Source organism: Cajanus cajan, chromosome 6 (genome assembly GCF_000230855.2).
Source record: "Cajanus cajan strain Asha chromosome 6, NIPB_CcT2T_4, whole genome shotgun sequence".
Lineage (NCBI taxonomy): Eukaryota > Viridiplantae > Streptophyta > Magnoliopsida > Fabales > Fabaceae > Cajanus > Cajanus cajan.
The window spans coordinates 63,585,456-63,601,669 of record NC_138522.1 but is presented as its reverse complement, the minus strand read 5'-3'; the positions used below and the strand labels follow the sequence as shown (position 1 = coordinate 63,601,669).

At 32.8% G+C, this 16,214-nt stretch overlaps 2 protein-coding genes across 2 annotated transcripts; one reads left to right on the top strand and one right to left on the bottom strand.

Moving 5' to 3' along the window:
• The first annotated feature begins 836 nt into the window (after positions 1 to 836).
• On the top strand, positions 837 to 3,601 carry LOC109807450 (putative WRKY transcription factor 21). The gene is made up of 4 exons (XM_020369967.3): positions 837 to 974; positions 1,366 to 2,126; positions 2,275 to 2,400; positions 3,165 to 3,601. The coding sequence occupies exons 2-4, from the start codon at positions 1,378 to 1,380 to the stop codon at positions 3,307 to 3,309; spliced, it is 1,020 nt and encodes a 339-aa protein (XP_020225556.1). The 5' UTR covers positions 837 to 974; positions 1,366 to 1,377; the 3' UTR covers positions 3,310 to 3,601.
• An 11,565-nt stretch (positions 3,602 to 15,166) lies between these two features.
• On the bottom strand, positions 15,167 to 15,568 carry LOC109809582 (ethylene-responsive transcription factor 3). The gene has a single exon (XM_083076360.1). The coding sequence runs from the start codon at positions 15,566 to 15,568 to the stop codon at positions 15,167 to 15,169; it is 402 nt and encodes a 133-aa protein (XP_082932486.1).
• Between the last annotated feature and the right edge of the window lie 646 nt (positions 15,569 to 16,214).

Sequence of the window (16,214 nt, the reverse complement as noted above, 5' to 3'; positions counted from 1 at the left end):
ACAACTTTTATGAAATTTTTTGTTTAAAGTATAATGTTCTAAAATGATGACTAAAAATTAATATTTTTATTTTGTGTAAGTGCAAATTAAAGTTTAAAGTTTATAACTTTAACTTAAATGCAAGTTTTGTGTCTTTAAAATAAAAATATTTAATTTTAATTTTTTCAATTTTGATTATTTTTATTTTACTTCTCTTAATTTTAGTTATTTTTATTTAAATTTTTCTAAATTTTAGCTGATTTCATTTTCGTAATTTTCTATTTTAATCTCTACAATTTTTTAACTATTTTTTTTAATTAAATTTAACAGCCAATCCGATAGAAAATACAAAAATAAAACAAAGAATTTTACGGAGGAATTTTGAAAAAAAAAACTAAAAATCAAAATCCTCTTTTTATTATTATCTAGGAAACAATATAAACTTTTTTTTTATAAACATAATCTAGGGAAGGTGATGAAAATTAAAGATTAAATATGTTGTCGCGTGTTGTATACCTTTCTGATGCATTAAGATTTGTGTACATAATAAATGAGGTCAAAAGAAAATACTCCTATGGATTAAAGCTGAAATGAATTGAGGGAAGAAAAATAACATCATCAATTGTCTTCGTGTCAGTGGGACCCTCCTTCAAATCTGTGACAGAGACGGCAGTTTCATTTCTCAGCTACTCCTCATCATGCTCTTGGCCCTTTCTTCCACACACACACACTCTCTCTCTCTCTCTGCTCAATATTTCTTTTTTGGGTTTTACTCTTTTCTTTTTACTTTACAACTAGAAATATAATAAGCTTGTTTTCTCTTGCTTCTCAGATGACTAGAAATTTATAATATTTAATATACATTAAAGCTGGAAGCTCTGTATTCTTGTGCCTGTGTGAATTGTCAAGCTAAGCTTGGTCCTCTCTTTTCACACCTTTCAATCTCGATACCATGGAAGAAGAATCTAGGGTTTGACAGAGCCAAGTCCATCAAGGTCCGTGCTTTGGGGCTTTTACTTTTTTTTTTTTTTTTTTTTTTTCTCATCAGAAGTTGGGTGCCATTCTCTGCTTCTTCCCACACCCAGTTAGGTCTTCCTTACTTTCAAAAATTAACCCTTTCATGACCTGAAATTTTGAAACTTGAACCAGAAATCATATACTGTTTGGTGAAAAATGCGTTTTTTCCTGCTCATATCTGGGTCTCTTTATCCCAATATGCCATTATGCCATATGGGGCCAAATGTACAATGTATTTTATTGATAATAAGAAAACTTTCTTAGAAGTCTGCTGTGCTTAGCTTAGGTTTGTATCCCTCTTTGAGCTTCGGAATTAGGTTTTCTCTATTTTATTTTAGTTATTTTTGTCTCTTTTTTTGCCCCAGATAGATAGAGGCTAAAATGGAGGAGGTTGAAGAAGCTAATAGAGCAGCTGTTGAGAGTTGTCATAGAGTTCTGAATGTGTTGTCTCGGCAAGGGGATGAAGTTCAGTATAGGAATTTAGTTGTGGAAACTGGAGAAGCTGTAGTGAGGTTCAAGAATGTTGTTTCCAAGCTAAGTAGTGGTTTGGGTCATGCAAGAGTTAGGAAGAGCAAAAAACTTAACATCCCTTTTTCTCCAAGTATCCTCTTGGACAACCTCACCTGCAAAACCGATCACCATTCAAAAAATCTGCAGTTTCCTCACAATTCAGTTCAGGAATTGGGTCCAACCGTTAGAAGTTCACTCTACGCGGGGAACCCTTCTTTGGAGCTGAGCTCCAATGAGATAAGTCCTCTTCACCTAAGCCAACAAACTTCATCCACTCACTACCACATTCTGCAGCAGCAACAACAAAGGTTATTGTTGCAGCAGCAGCAGCAACAAATGAAACATCAAGCGGAAATGATGTTTCGAAGGAACAGCAGTGTCATAAACTTGAATTTTGATAGCTCTAGCTGCACGCCATCAATGTCTTCTACTAGGTCTTTCATTTCTTCCTTGAGCATAGATGGGAGTGTGGCTAACATGGATGGAAGTGCCTTCCATTTACTAGGAGCTGCAAACTCTGATCAGAATTCACAACAACACAAGAGAAAGTGTTCTGCCAGAGGTGATGAGGGTAGTGTGAAGTGTGGGAGCAGTACAAGATGCCATTGCTCAAAGAAGAGGTTAGATTCCCCTCCTCCACATATTTGAATTCACCTTTCTTCTGTGTTCTGGTATTACACTCTCCTACATTAATCATTAATGGCTGTTATCTCAAAGATTAAGAAGTCATTTTGATATGCCATTAATTATTCTACACGTACTCTGTAGGAAACATAGAGTGAAAAGATCAATTAAGGTGCCTGCTACCAGCAACAAACTTGCAGATATCCCTCCGGATGATTATTCATGGAGGAAGTATGGGCAGAAACCAATCAAGGGATCACCTCACCCTAGGTATGTTCAAATTCTTTCTGATATTTGTTTGATTTAAGTAGCATCCGATTAAAATTTTCTGTATTAATTTTGGAAAGGCTGACTTGGATTATAGTGCAGTTTGGTTTGCTTTTATGATTGTACTCATTTCTTTTTACCAGTAAAATTACGGATGATGCACCTGTATAATATTTTTTTTTTCCAGTTCATAACTGGTTGTGGTTGTGCTTCGGTTGGTGGTTATTGCACACCCCTTATGTGTGTAACTTGTTCCTAGGATGCATTCAGGTGGATCAGAACATTAAAACTTTACTGATTGAAATGGTCCTAGATTTTTCTTTCAAATGTTACATGCTAGTTCTCTTGATCTTTTAGAACCAACCTTGTATTCGTAGTGCTATGTGGTGGTTTGTTGTGGATTAATTACCAAACTTTTTCCATGGCCCTTCTTTAGTTGTGTTTCTGAATGGTGAAAACATGCTATGTGGTGGATTGTTGTAGATTAATTTCCAGACTTTTTCCATGGCCCTTCTGTAATTCTGTTTCTGAAAAATGAAAACAATGAGAAATTGATATATGGTATTTGGAAGTATCATCACAATTCATAAACACCTTCAACTAAGATGAAAGGTGAAGGTGGATATATTTTGCAAAGGACTCTTTATCATTCAACATGTCATCATCAACTAGGATTCACCATTTGACGTTCATAACCTTTGAATGTGAAATTTAGGTTTTATATTTTAGTAAATTGATTGTAATTGCCTCCCATTTTTTTTCTTCAGGGGATACTATAAGTGCAGCAGCATGAGAGGGTGCCCTGCTAGGAAACATGTTGAGAGGTGCTTGGAAGAGCCTTCCATGCTAATTGTTACCTATGAAGGTGACCACAACCACCCCAAGTTACCAACACAATCTGCAAATGCTTGAATTAAATGAAGAGATTAACCAAAGATCAAGCCCCATCGTACAATTTGTGGTTGGCTTGACATGATGCTGTATATATCTCAAGTGGTGCAAATGGGGATTTTCTTGGGGCAGGTTTTTGGCATTTGGTTAGTTTGGTAATGAGCTGTTTAGTTAGAGAGCGGGGGATGAGGATCAGTGATAAAATGAACTAGTTTGTAAAATTGGTAGTTTCCATTTGTATGAACTCATTAGTCTTTCTTAAATGCCTTTGAAGACGACTTTTTGAAAGAACTTATGAAAGTAGATTATGATATGTCTGTTAGTTTTTGTTTATTTTAATAATCTGTAGAATAATTTAAGAAATTTTTTTTAGAACTTATTTGAAACTAGTGTAATTCTATTTCTTCTTGGATCATAGAAACAACTTGTATATGATGGATTTGCATAATAAGTTCTTTTCAACTCAAAATTTCAAGGATTTTCTCCCGACATTCTTTGCTTTAACTCTTTATGTATACGCGAGATCCTTGTCAGTTTTTAAGTTTAAAAGTTTTTAGAAATTAAAAATAATTTTGAACTTTATTATTTTAGTAACATTTTTTTTGTGTTTTTCGTTTTAAATTCATGTTAACGTTTAAACGCAAGTTACATAAATTACTTGTTTCTTCTTTGGGTTTGTTTCGGTTATTTCTGGATATAATAACAATGATAATCAAATTAATGACAGCAGTTGATGATGATAACAATTACGATAGTAGGAGTAACAGTTTTGACAATGATAGTCATGTGGACAGCAATGCTAAATGTTAGCTGCGGTAAATTAGTAGTAACGATAAAGATGATATAGTGTAGAGGGTGGTAGCATTTTGACAATAAGTAGAGATATAATTAAATTCATTTAATAATATAAGATGTATTAAACAGTTCAGGATTATAAAATAAAATAAAAACATTTCAGGCCCAATTAAGACATAGTATGGCCCTTGCTGGATGTTGGAGTGGCAACAAGGCAACAAATTTGCTAACAACCGTTGTGTCGTTTTGTGGGATCTACTTTGGAAGTTGAATTTGATTTGGACCATGCATCAAGCTTTCCAGAGTGAGGAACTCAACAATTAATAGATGTAATAATAATTAAACTGTGTTTTGAATGAGATCCACAAGCTTTCTAGATTTGCATAAGTGCCATGGAAAGCTTCGTTGAATTTGTTGTTTATCATTATAGAAGTGTCTCTTTGATTTGTGGAGGTTACTCAACACAGCACGTGAGCTACAAAGACACCAATATGGGCAATCATACTCCACCCTAGTTTTCCTGCCTCCGATACCAACCGTTCTCAATATTATTCGTGAATTTTTCTGTCTTTTGCCTCCTTTCCGGGCAAATTATCTTCGGTGTTTTTATTTATCATATGAATATTTTAAAATTGTTTGCTAAGGAAAACTCTTCTAGAGAAATCTAATGGTAATTCAAATTCAAATTATTTAAGAGAGTAATCTACCTCCTCTTATTCCTACGGGAAGGTTATATATTTGTATTTTGATGTATCAAAATCCTGTATTATTTAGAGATACCTTTTAAAAATTCCAACAAGATTTTATCTCACTTTAGTTACGATAAATATCTATAAGTTTTAAGGTTAATGGTTAAAAATCTAATTTGGTCCCTTATAATATTTTTTGTTTCAATTTAGTCTTACTTTAATTTTTTGTTTCAATTTGGTTCCCAATAATTTAAATTATTACAATTTGGGACTTCCGTCCAAATGATTTAAACGGGGTTAACTCCTGGTAACGTGGACGTCACTTGGATGCCGATGTGGATGCATATGTGGATGCTTAATTTTTTCATGCATCTCAAACCAGAATAGCCCTGGTTGCACTCATGGTGCGTAAATTTTGCATCCGGAACGGGCGTTCCAGATGCATTATTTAACACCAACGAGTGCATCAGAGCGGACCATTCTGAAATTGGAACGGGTCGTTCTAGTTTCCAAAATAAGCTGTTCCGGATTCAGAACGGCCAGTTCCAGAATGTCAACCAACACACAATGCGATTCAAAGATCAAAGACAAACCATTTACACATACATAATTTTTTTTATCTAAAAAATAATATATTTTAAAAAATAAAAATTATATTCTAATAAATATATATATATATATCTATATTTAAATTATCATATGTATAAAATATAAATTTCAAAGAATTATTCATTTATCTCATATTTGTCAAACTTTTGTGCTTTCTATTTATTGTATATGTTGATTAAAAAAATCAAAATTGTACAAATTTATATCACATATCAAAAACATCTTTATATGATAAATAAATTAAATTTGATTTTTATAAGATTTAACATATTTATTTTTATATTTTTATTAGTGTTAAATTATTATTAAGTAGGTTTTTAAGATTGTAGTTCTAACCAAACATTTTAAAAAATGTCTATGACAGATAAATATATCATATTAATAACATTTATTTTTAATAAAAATTAGGTTTAATTCTGTTAAATTATAATATAACATAATCTGACATAATTTATTTTTATCCTTAATCGTAATTGTAGATATAAAAACTTGTAAAAAATAACTATAATATATATTTATAATTTTAAAAATTATATGTAAAATTTTCAATATTAAAAATATATAAATAAGTATTGCCCCCACGATCTAAAATTTCTAGATGTTACTGACTATAATCATCCAGTTTGGATTTAGCATTTTGGAACCAGAACGACCCGTTCTGAAACCAGAATGGCCCGTTCTGGTTACACTCTTGATGTCTTAATTTTGCATCCGGAACAACCCGTTCCAAGTGCAAAATTAACACATGAAGTGTGCAACCAGAACGGGTCGTTCTGGTTTTAGAATGGGCCGTTCTGGCTCTAGATACATTAAAAAAATTTGGCATCCACGTGACCAACAGTTAATTCCGTCTAAATCATTTGGACGGAAGTCCCAAATTGCAATAATTTAAATTATTGGAGACCAAATTGAAACAAAAAATTAAAGTCGGACTAAATTGAAACAAAAAATATTATAAGGGACCAAATTAGGTTTTTAACCAAGGTTAAACTATTGAATTTTTGTCTTGACTACATTAGTAGGTAACCAACACTAACTCTTAAATTTGGATCCAGAATGTATAAAAATAAAAAATAAAGCAAAAATATTATGAAATTTTTGTAGTTATTACCAAATTTGGGGAATAAGAAACGAATTTTTTTCTTCAAAGAAAACACCTTAATTTATGAGGTAGGAAAACCATTGTTTTGGGCACATCAAAGTAACATTTGAAATAAATAAGGTATCTGTTGAGCATTGGGAGGTTACCACACACATACACAAGTCTTCACATTGGTGAGATATTGTCCGCTTTGAGCTCAAGCCCTCACAGTTTTGCTTTTGAACATCACCCAAAAGGCCTCTCAACCAATGGAGACAACTGTGTGTCTATAAACCCATGTCCATCCTCTTATTTGAACGATGTGGAACTTTGCTTGCATCCCAAAAATCCCCCCTCAAACAAAGGACCACAGTTTACCCCCTCCCCTGTAGTGGAAACTACGAGTATTATCTGATGGTGGCCCATAGAGCTCATTTATGAGCTGAGTGCTTGCACCGTCGCTTCATCATGACCTCCCTCATGACAGTGGGACACACCTCCTAACCCTCCACCGTTTAGGAAGACTTTCGACACAAGGGATCCAAACTTGGATCCACCTGCCAGCCATCATACTCATCGAGTCGGTCACTTGATCAGACCATCAGCTCTAATATCACTTGTTATGACAATATGTAAAAGAAAAAGATTAAAAGAAAGAAGACGACACAAATTACGTGGTTCAGTCAATGTGACCTACGTCCACGAGCAGTTCAAGAATTTCTTATTTCTGAATGAATAAAGATGATGATACAGATGCCTTTTTGCGTTATAACAAGGAGAAAATATAACAACCTCATTACAACCCAAATAAAGATAGAAATTAGAGCTGTCAAAATGGGCCGTGACCCGTGGGCCAACCCGACCCACCTTGAAAACGGGCCGGGCTGGGCCAAAATAAATAATAGTTTTATGGTAAGTGGGTAAATTTAAACCCGGCCCACTTTTACCCGGCCCACTTGGGCTAAACCCGTGGTGGGCCGGGAAGCCCACCAGCCCACTTTTTTTTTTATTGCAACACCAACAACCAACCCAAATAGGAACAGTCCGAACAGAGAGCATAAAGTGTAAAACAAAACCAGTCAAAATTGAAATCTATGGTGTTGTTTGTTGGCGCTGGATTCACAGGCCTACTCCCAGTCCCAGATAATTTAGGATTTATTCTAGCCAGGTTGTATTATAAAATACTTCTCCTGTTGGTTCAATTGTCGTTACCTTCGCGCTTCCGTGTAATTATAGGACTGAAACCCTTTTGTGCAGGATTGGTTATGTTTAAGAATAGTGTCTTACCTCAGGATTGGTTATTATTTTGCAAAATGGTTTTATTATGTGGTGAAGCTGTATATTCCTCAACTAAAAGCATGTTTGCTTCGGTTTCTAATTAACAAATGATGATGCGTGCCCCGGGCTTTTGAAATTTTAAATTTTGTTTGTATTTTTTTTTAATTTTTTGGTGGGTTGGTGGGCTGGCCCGTTTGACCCACCAACCCGTGGTGGGCCGGGCCAGGTCATAAAAATTCTGACAAAATAAAAAGTGGGCCGGGTTGGGTTGGCCCGTTTTTAAGGTGGCCAAAGTGGGCCGGCCTGGCCCGTTTTGACAGCTCTAATAGAAATAGTAATAGACAAAATATAAATTCAAGGCATCTCAACAATTCTCCACCTTGACTTGAATTTTCCCAAGTCACCAGTAACCAGGAACAACTCTCTTGCCTATTCTCCCCGAAGGGTCTCAAGCGATGTGAACATTCACCAAGTCCAAGCTATGCTTAAACTTTTCAAAAGACAAAGGTTTAGTCAACATATCTACTGGATTGTCTACAGTAGTTATCTTCTCTATGGAGAACAATTTGTCTTCAATTACATCTAGTATGAAATTCAATATAACATCAATATGCTTTGATCTTTCATGATAGACTGGATTTTTTGCCAAACACAAAGCACTTTGACTATCACAATAAAGTATACACCTCTGCACATTCAAACCCAAACTATCAATAAGACCTTGCAACCATATACCTAACCCCATGTATTCCGCTTCAGTGGTAGACAAAGCAACAGTAGGTTGAAGTGTTGCTTTCCAACTAACAGCACAACCATAAAGAGTGAAGATATATCATGTCAAAGATCTTTTCCTCACGAGATCTCCACCATAGTCAGAATCTACATAGTCAATAAGACCACACCCAATATCATTAGTACCATAAACTAAGCAAATAATACTAGTACCTTTTAAATATCTCATAATCCATTTCACAGCCTCCCAGTGAGCCTTTCCAGGATTACTCATAAATCTACTAACCACACTCACAACATGAGTCAAATCTGGTCTTGTACAAACCATGACATACATTAAGCTCCCAATAGCACTAGAATAAGGAACCGTATTCATATACTCCTTCTCTTCATCAGTACTAGGAAGAGTGTTAGTATCAAGTTTAAAATGTGTTACCAAAGGAGTACTAACAGGCTTAGAATTCTCTATTTGAAAAGACTACAACAACTTTTCAATGTATTTCTTCTGAGATACATAAAATAGACCTACATTTCTGTCTCTCCGAATCTCCATTCCTAAAATCTTATTGGCCGCACCCAAATCCTTCATCTCAAACTCTACTCAACATAGCTTTAAGAGCATCAATATCAGTCTTGCTCTTAGATGCAATTAGCATGTCATCCACATCACTCAATAAATATATATAGGAACCATCTGATAGCTTCCTACTATAAACACATATATTGTCTGCTTTGAGCCCAAGCCGTCACGATTTTGTTTTTGGATATCACTCAAAAGGTCTCTCAACCAATAGAGACAACTATGTGTATATAAACCCATGTTCATCCTCTTGTTTAAATTAAGGACCAAGATTTACCCCCTCCCCTACAGGGAAAACTACGAGTATTATTCGATGGTGGCCCATAGAGTGCATTCATGAACTGAGTGCTTGCACCACCCCTCCATCATGACCTCCCTCGTGACAGCAGGACACGCCTCCTAACCCTTCATCGTTTAGGAAGACTTTCGACACAAGGGATCCCAAACTTGGATCCACCTGTCAGCCATCACACACATACACATGTCACCACATTAGTGAGATATTGTTCGTTTTGGGCCCAAGCTCTCACGATTTTGCTTTTGAACATCACCCAAAAGGTCTCTCAACCAATGGAGACAATTGTGTGTATATAAACTCATGTCCATCATCTTATTTGAACGATGTGAGGCTTTGCTTGCATCCCAACAATATCAAATGATTTCTCACATAATTAACAAAAAATAAATAAATCTTTCACATTAGTACACAACTTCAAACAATAATTTTTTTTTTTGGTGAATTGAAGGAGACAAACACCCCAACATAGATCAATTAAAAATCACAAAAGTATAAAGTGAGAGCTACATCAACTTTAGCAATCAAGGCAAAGAAAGGTTGAACATTCTCAAATACGCATATATTATTATCATTTAAAAACAAACCAAAATTTGCTAACTTATTTACTACTTGATTTATTTCATAAAACACATGAGATTAAGATAACCCACCACCAACCAAGTTAAAATTAAGAAAGAATCCTTCATACCAATCAAAAGCATGGTATGAAGTGCACCCCTCCCTCAACAATGAAATTGTTGTAGTTGAGTCAAGAAATTTTCTAAATCCTCTATTCCAAACAATATTTATACCAATATAAATTTCCCATCACTCCGCATGGAACATTGAACAATAACCAATATGAGCAGCAAAGGAAAACATAATAGCTCCTGAATGATTATGAAGTATACCTCCCGCGATCGCTCTCAAATCACTAACCGATGCATCACAATTAAGCTTGAAACTACCAGGCAGGGGAGGCTCCCAAGTCCCAACGAACATGCTTCTGCCTCATAGCATGTCTAGCTGAAATGTGGCCTCTCAAAACCTGCAAACCTCTAATACTAATTGCATCCACCCCAACAAGAATACATAGTTTTATTTTAGGAGGTACTATGGAAACTCCTTGAAAACAAAGCCATTCCTACATTACCATAACATATTATGCACCACTGCAAAAACTTAATTCCACCTTCTATTCTGCACACTGGAAAAATCAATCAAATTAGAAAGAATCCACAATGAAAGGTATTGAAAATTAATTGGTTGGTCATAAATGTATGTTTATAAATATTACTTCCTTTGAACTGATACATAAGCAAATAAAATCAATTTCACATATATTAAAAAAGTTATTAAATGCATTAAATTTTTACAATCTCGTATAAAATATTCATTATATTTTTTAAATTATCCTTAACCACATTCATGATAGATAGTGTTCTCATTTATTATTCTATGAATTTTTTTGGATTAAAAACATTAAATAAAGTTAATTTTAATAAAATTTATTTATATTTAGTCCAAAAAAAAATTATGCAAACTCCTAATGATGACAACAAATTATCCACGATCTTCAACCAGACACTAGCGCCCTTGATTTGTGGTGACCATTTCAAAATTGATTAGTTTTATGAATAAATAAAGTGAAAGTAACTATTGGGAAAAAGGACAAACGATTTTGATTTAAACGAACAAGTAAGTATTTTTAGAGTAAAATAAGCAACATGTTTTTACGTCAATAAGATAATCAGTTTGTCTTACAAATAGAGGACAGCAAAATGCGACAACTCGTTTGTTGCACATATGTATATATAGTCTGTTTGATTATGTAACACGATGACATTTTCATATCTATGTAGTATATATTTATTTTCATGAATAATTATTCTATCATGCTTCATTTTGTTAAAAATAACACTACAAGAAAATTGTCGTATAATGATACATACCCTATAATGATACAATACTTGTTACTAAAAATTACTTTTACCCACACAATAAATATAATATATATTGGTATATTGTTAAAAAATGTAGGCATAGACATTGACAGATCCATTAAGAGGAGAGTGGGGGCACATGCCCCCACTACCATTATATATATATATATATATATATATATATATATATATATATATATATATATATATATATTCAAAAAATAATATATTTTTAATAATAAAAATTATATTCTAATAAGATAAATATATATTTAAATTATCATATATATAAAATATAAATTTAAAAGAGTTGTTCATTTATTTGATATTTATCAAATTTTCGAAAGAGGTTAAATCGTACATATAATAAAGAATACTCTTTAATAACAAATGAATTTTTTTAAAAAAGTTTAATTTTTGATAAAAAAAAAAATTGTGGCATATATGTTTACCTTTTGTACTTTATATTTATGTATACATTGATTAAAAAAATCAAAATAGTAAAGATTGTAAGATTGTATACATTGATTAAAAAAATAAAATAGGAAAGATTGAAAGATTTATGCTCTATTTAAAATTTATTATAAAATATATTTTAAAATAATGTATCATCTAAAATATTTATTATATATTAAAAACATGTTTATATTATAAATAAATTAAACTTGATTTTTATACAATTTAATATATTTATTTTTATATTTTTATTAGTATTAAATTGTTATAAAGTATATTTTTAGGATTGTAGTTTTAATCAAACATATAAAAAAATATCTATGATAAATAAATAAGTTATTTTTAGGACATGTATTTTTTTTAGAAAAAAGGTTAAGTCCATATCTATTAAATTATAATATAACATAGTCTAATTTAACTTATTTTCATCCTTAATCATAATCATAATTATAAAAGCTTGTAAAAAATAATTATAATATATACTTATACTTTTAAAAATTATATGTAAAATTTTTAATATTATTAATATATAAATAAGTATTGCTCCCACTATCTAAAATTTCTGGATCCGGGTATAGGCTATAGTGACATACAAAATATGTTGTTAAATCTCATTTAAAATCAATACTAAAATTGTATGTAGCTATATGTCAAATAGGTATATACCTACATATATTATACTTATAGTAACACTTTTTGTATGTTATTATATGGAACATTTTTTGTAGTGTAAAATAATTTGGGAGATGATATTGGACTTTGATGGGATTTTACAATGAATGTGCTAGTGGAATGGATACAAGAAGTAAGTTTCCATTTTGGTGTAAATATATTCTAATTTATTTATATTAATCTTTCTAATGATTCAATTACCAGTCCAGAAACTTAGAAGGATTAATTTGTAAATAAAAATATTACATGTGGGGATGGGTTCAGGGTATTTTTCTACTCTAGAAAATGTCTCTGCAAAATGCATATTTGACGCTAGATAAAATAAAATCATTTCATTTTACAGTATCAAATTTAATCAAATGTTTTACAAAAACTTAATAATGATTAATATTAAATAATCATATTAATTGCTATGGAATATTTGACTATCTGCTCAAATAAAATAATACAAGCTTTTGTTGTTTGTTTTATTAACAAAATTGTATTTGCACTTATAATTATCATTAATCAAGTTAAATTATATTTTTAAAAATTATCAAATCACACTGACCTTCTGGATTTAAAGAAAATTAGACAAAAAGAAAAAAAGAAAAAAACGAGTCTCCCACTTTTTTCATTTTTTTGACAAGATGAATATATAGAAAGTGGTGAAAGATCTAAATTTTGTTTTTATATTTGCCCTTATTCACTCTTCATTTCCTATTAATATTATTTTATAAATTTTATATTTTTAAAGTATAATTGTCTATTTAAACCAAAAAAAATGAAAAAAGAAATTTACTTTTCTTTCTCTTTATATACTTTCTTTCATATTTCTCTTACACTAAACAATCTATTGATCTACTTGTTTCCTTGCTACTTTTTATTTATCCTGTTTTTTCTTTCACCCTTCTCCTTTTCTATCTTTTTTGAACCAAGTTTAATTATCTAAATTGAATACATCCTTAAGTGAGTTCAATCCTTAGCTATTCCCAATCTCCCAACACCTAAAGTTTTATGTGGATCCCAAATTCCCAACCTTGCAACATTCATACACATTAAAAAGAGTACCTATAAATTCATTTAAGGTAAAGGCATCATCTTCAAGTAGATTTGGTATGGTAGAATATATTAAAAAAATGTTTTAGATGGGAAAAGTAACGCTGTGCATTTTGCCATATGTTTAATAAACTAATATTGTAGCGCGTGTAATACATAAAATAAATTTTTATTTAATATAACTCAAATTTATAATAAATAAATAGTTGTGAATATGTAAATTATATTATAATTAAAATTCGTGATAAATAAACATTTTTTAAATATATAAATTATGTTATACACAATTTCATTTAGAGATGTTGAATTAAAGCAAAAAAAGTTATTATTGAATCATTTGAAAGAATAAAATTAACGCAACAATATATGCAAAAATTAAAGTTATAAAAATAGTTTAATAATTTATTGAAATTACTAAGTAGTAATTGAAAATGCATTGCAAGTACTAATTAAAAAATTATGCATTACCATCCGTTATGAATTACATAAATAAAATGTTTGGGTACGTAGAATATTTTGTTAATGAGAATTATATCTTCTTTTTGTAATTATCGTAACTAGGATTAGGATTACTCGATAGACTTAGAAGTTACCCTACAAAATTACTTTTTTTAATGAGAATTATATTTCCTTTTTGTAATCAACATAATTAGGATTAGAATATTTTATTACTGGATGGAATTATGAAGTAACCCTACAAACTGCGAAAAGCTTAATCTGTCGCTCCTTATAATCCTTTGTAGGAATGTGTTATGCGAAAATTAAATCTAAATGTTCCTCCTCAACAAGCTAACCGACAACTATAATTTATTGGAATGTTATGCGATTGGTGTGCTAAAAGATTCTTAAACATATTTTGGTGGAACATAATTAAAACTTTCTAACTACGTACTACAATTTCTTTTAATTTTGACTCATGACTATTTTGTTGTAACATATAAATGAAAAATACTTCAAAAAGTGTTGGTTATAAAAAATTAAACATTCTAAAGTTGAAAACTTAAAAAAAAAATTCCTTTCAAACTTGTGTCCCTTATACAAACCAGCAATGATGCTAAATCATATCACAATCAAGCATCGGTCAAAAGGGAAGAGACGCGCGCGCCAATGACACACGGGCTTCGCAGCGTCTACATTATCTCTTAATTTGTAATTTTATTTTTCTGAATTTTGTCCTTGTCTAAACCAAATAATAATAAAAAGAAAAAAAAAACTTTCATTTTTCTTTGCTTCCTCCTTCCGCCCGGTAGCCTGGTTAATGGTTACAAGTTACGACGGATTCATCATTTATTTCACCGAAACTTATTCATGGATAATGACTCTCCGTAGAACAAGCAGATATCGTTCCAACGTAGGCTCATGTTGATGAAAAAAATAATAATAAAAAAATTAAAACCCAGAAGACTCTAGAGTTGATATCATATCATACGATATATATGTAACCTCGAATGGCAGCATATGCAACTGTGGGACGTATTAACGTACATTCGGAGTGAGAATGGAAGGAAGCAAGAAACGATAGAGTAAGAGTTAAATGAAGTTGAAACTGAGTAGAGCTTCTACCGGAATAATGAAAATGCTGCTGAAAACCTATAAATAAAAGTAAACTGTACACATGACAAGGGCGAAGTAGGAAGTAGCACCCAAAATAACTCATATAGACAATTCCAAAAAAGATGATAATAATAATGATAAGATAAAAACAGTAAGCCGTCGTGGGGTGCAGGGTCAGAAGAGCGGCGCCGGCAGGTTAAGGTCGAACAAAAAGGGCTTCTTTTTCTCCTTAACAACAAAATCCGCGATATTCTCCAACTTGTAGCCCTTATACTCGGACCTCACCGGCCCCCAAAACTCCACCTCTCTGGCGAGGTGCTCTTGGGCCTGGGCTTGGTGTTCAGGAGCCACGACGTAGGCAAAGTTGGTCTTGGCCTTGGGCCCGCGGAGGGTTCTGGCGGCGGCGTCGTAGGCCCGGGCAGCCTCCTCGGCCGTGTCGAAAGTGCCGAGCCACTTTCGGGTCTTTTTCCAGGGATCGCGGATCTCGGCTGCGAAGCGGCCCCAGGGGCGCTTGCGGACGCCCCTGTAATGGGCCTCCTTGGGCTTGGGGATGGGGAGCGCGTGGGCCGGCGGCATTGCTGAAGGGATTGGTTAGAATGGGTGAAGTGAAGGGTTTGGGTATAAATAGGGGTGGGGACAGTCTGGGGTTTCGCCGACAGGTTTCCGCTCTTCTGCCACTATCTTCACTTTCCTAATTTTTGAATCACTTTTCATATTTTTCATACTCTATCCCGATTAATATAATTTTACGCATAAAGTAAATAAAAATAATAATAATAATAATAATAATAATAATAATAATAATAATAAAAGTAGTTGGAGAAGTTCGCAGTGGTTAAAATGAAAGGTGGATATGGGCAACAGTAGTGGCAGGAGTAGGAATAGGATGATTGTGTGTGAGGTGTGAAAAGAATTGAAGAGGGTGGGAATCATTATGCAAAAGAAGGAGAGGATTGATTGGATTTGATGGAAGAGATGAAAGCAGTAAAATTCAGAATTTGCATCATGATAGGATGAGGTGGGCAGTGGGCACGCCTGATATGGAACACTCACCGCTCCTATCCTTTATTGCGCTCTTACCAAAACAAAACGCCTCTTAAATGCCACAAAACAGATCAAATCCTAAGTAGCTGCTACCTACGCCTATGTGTATGCCCTCTCTATTCTCATTTCTCGGCCCCACACCATCCGTGTCGCACCATCACTCTCGCCTTTTCATCCG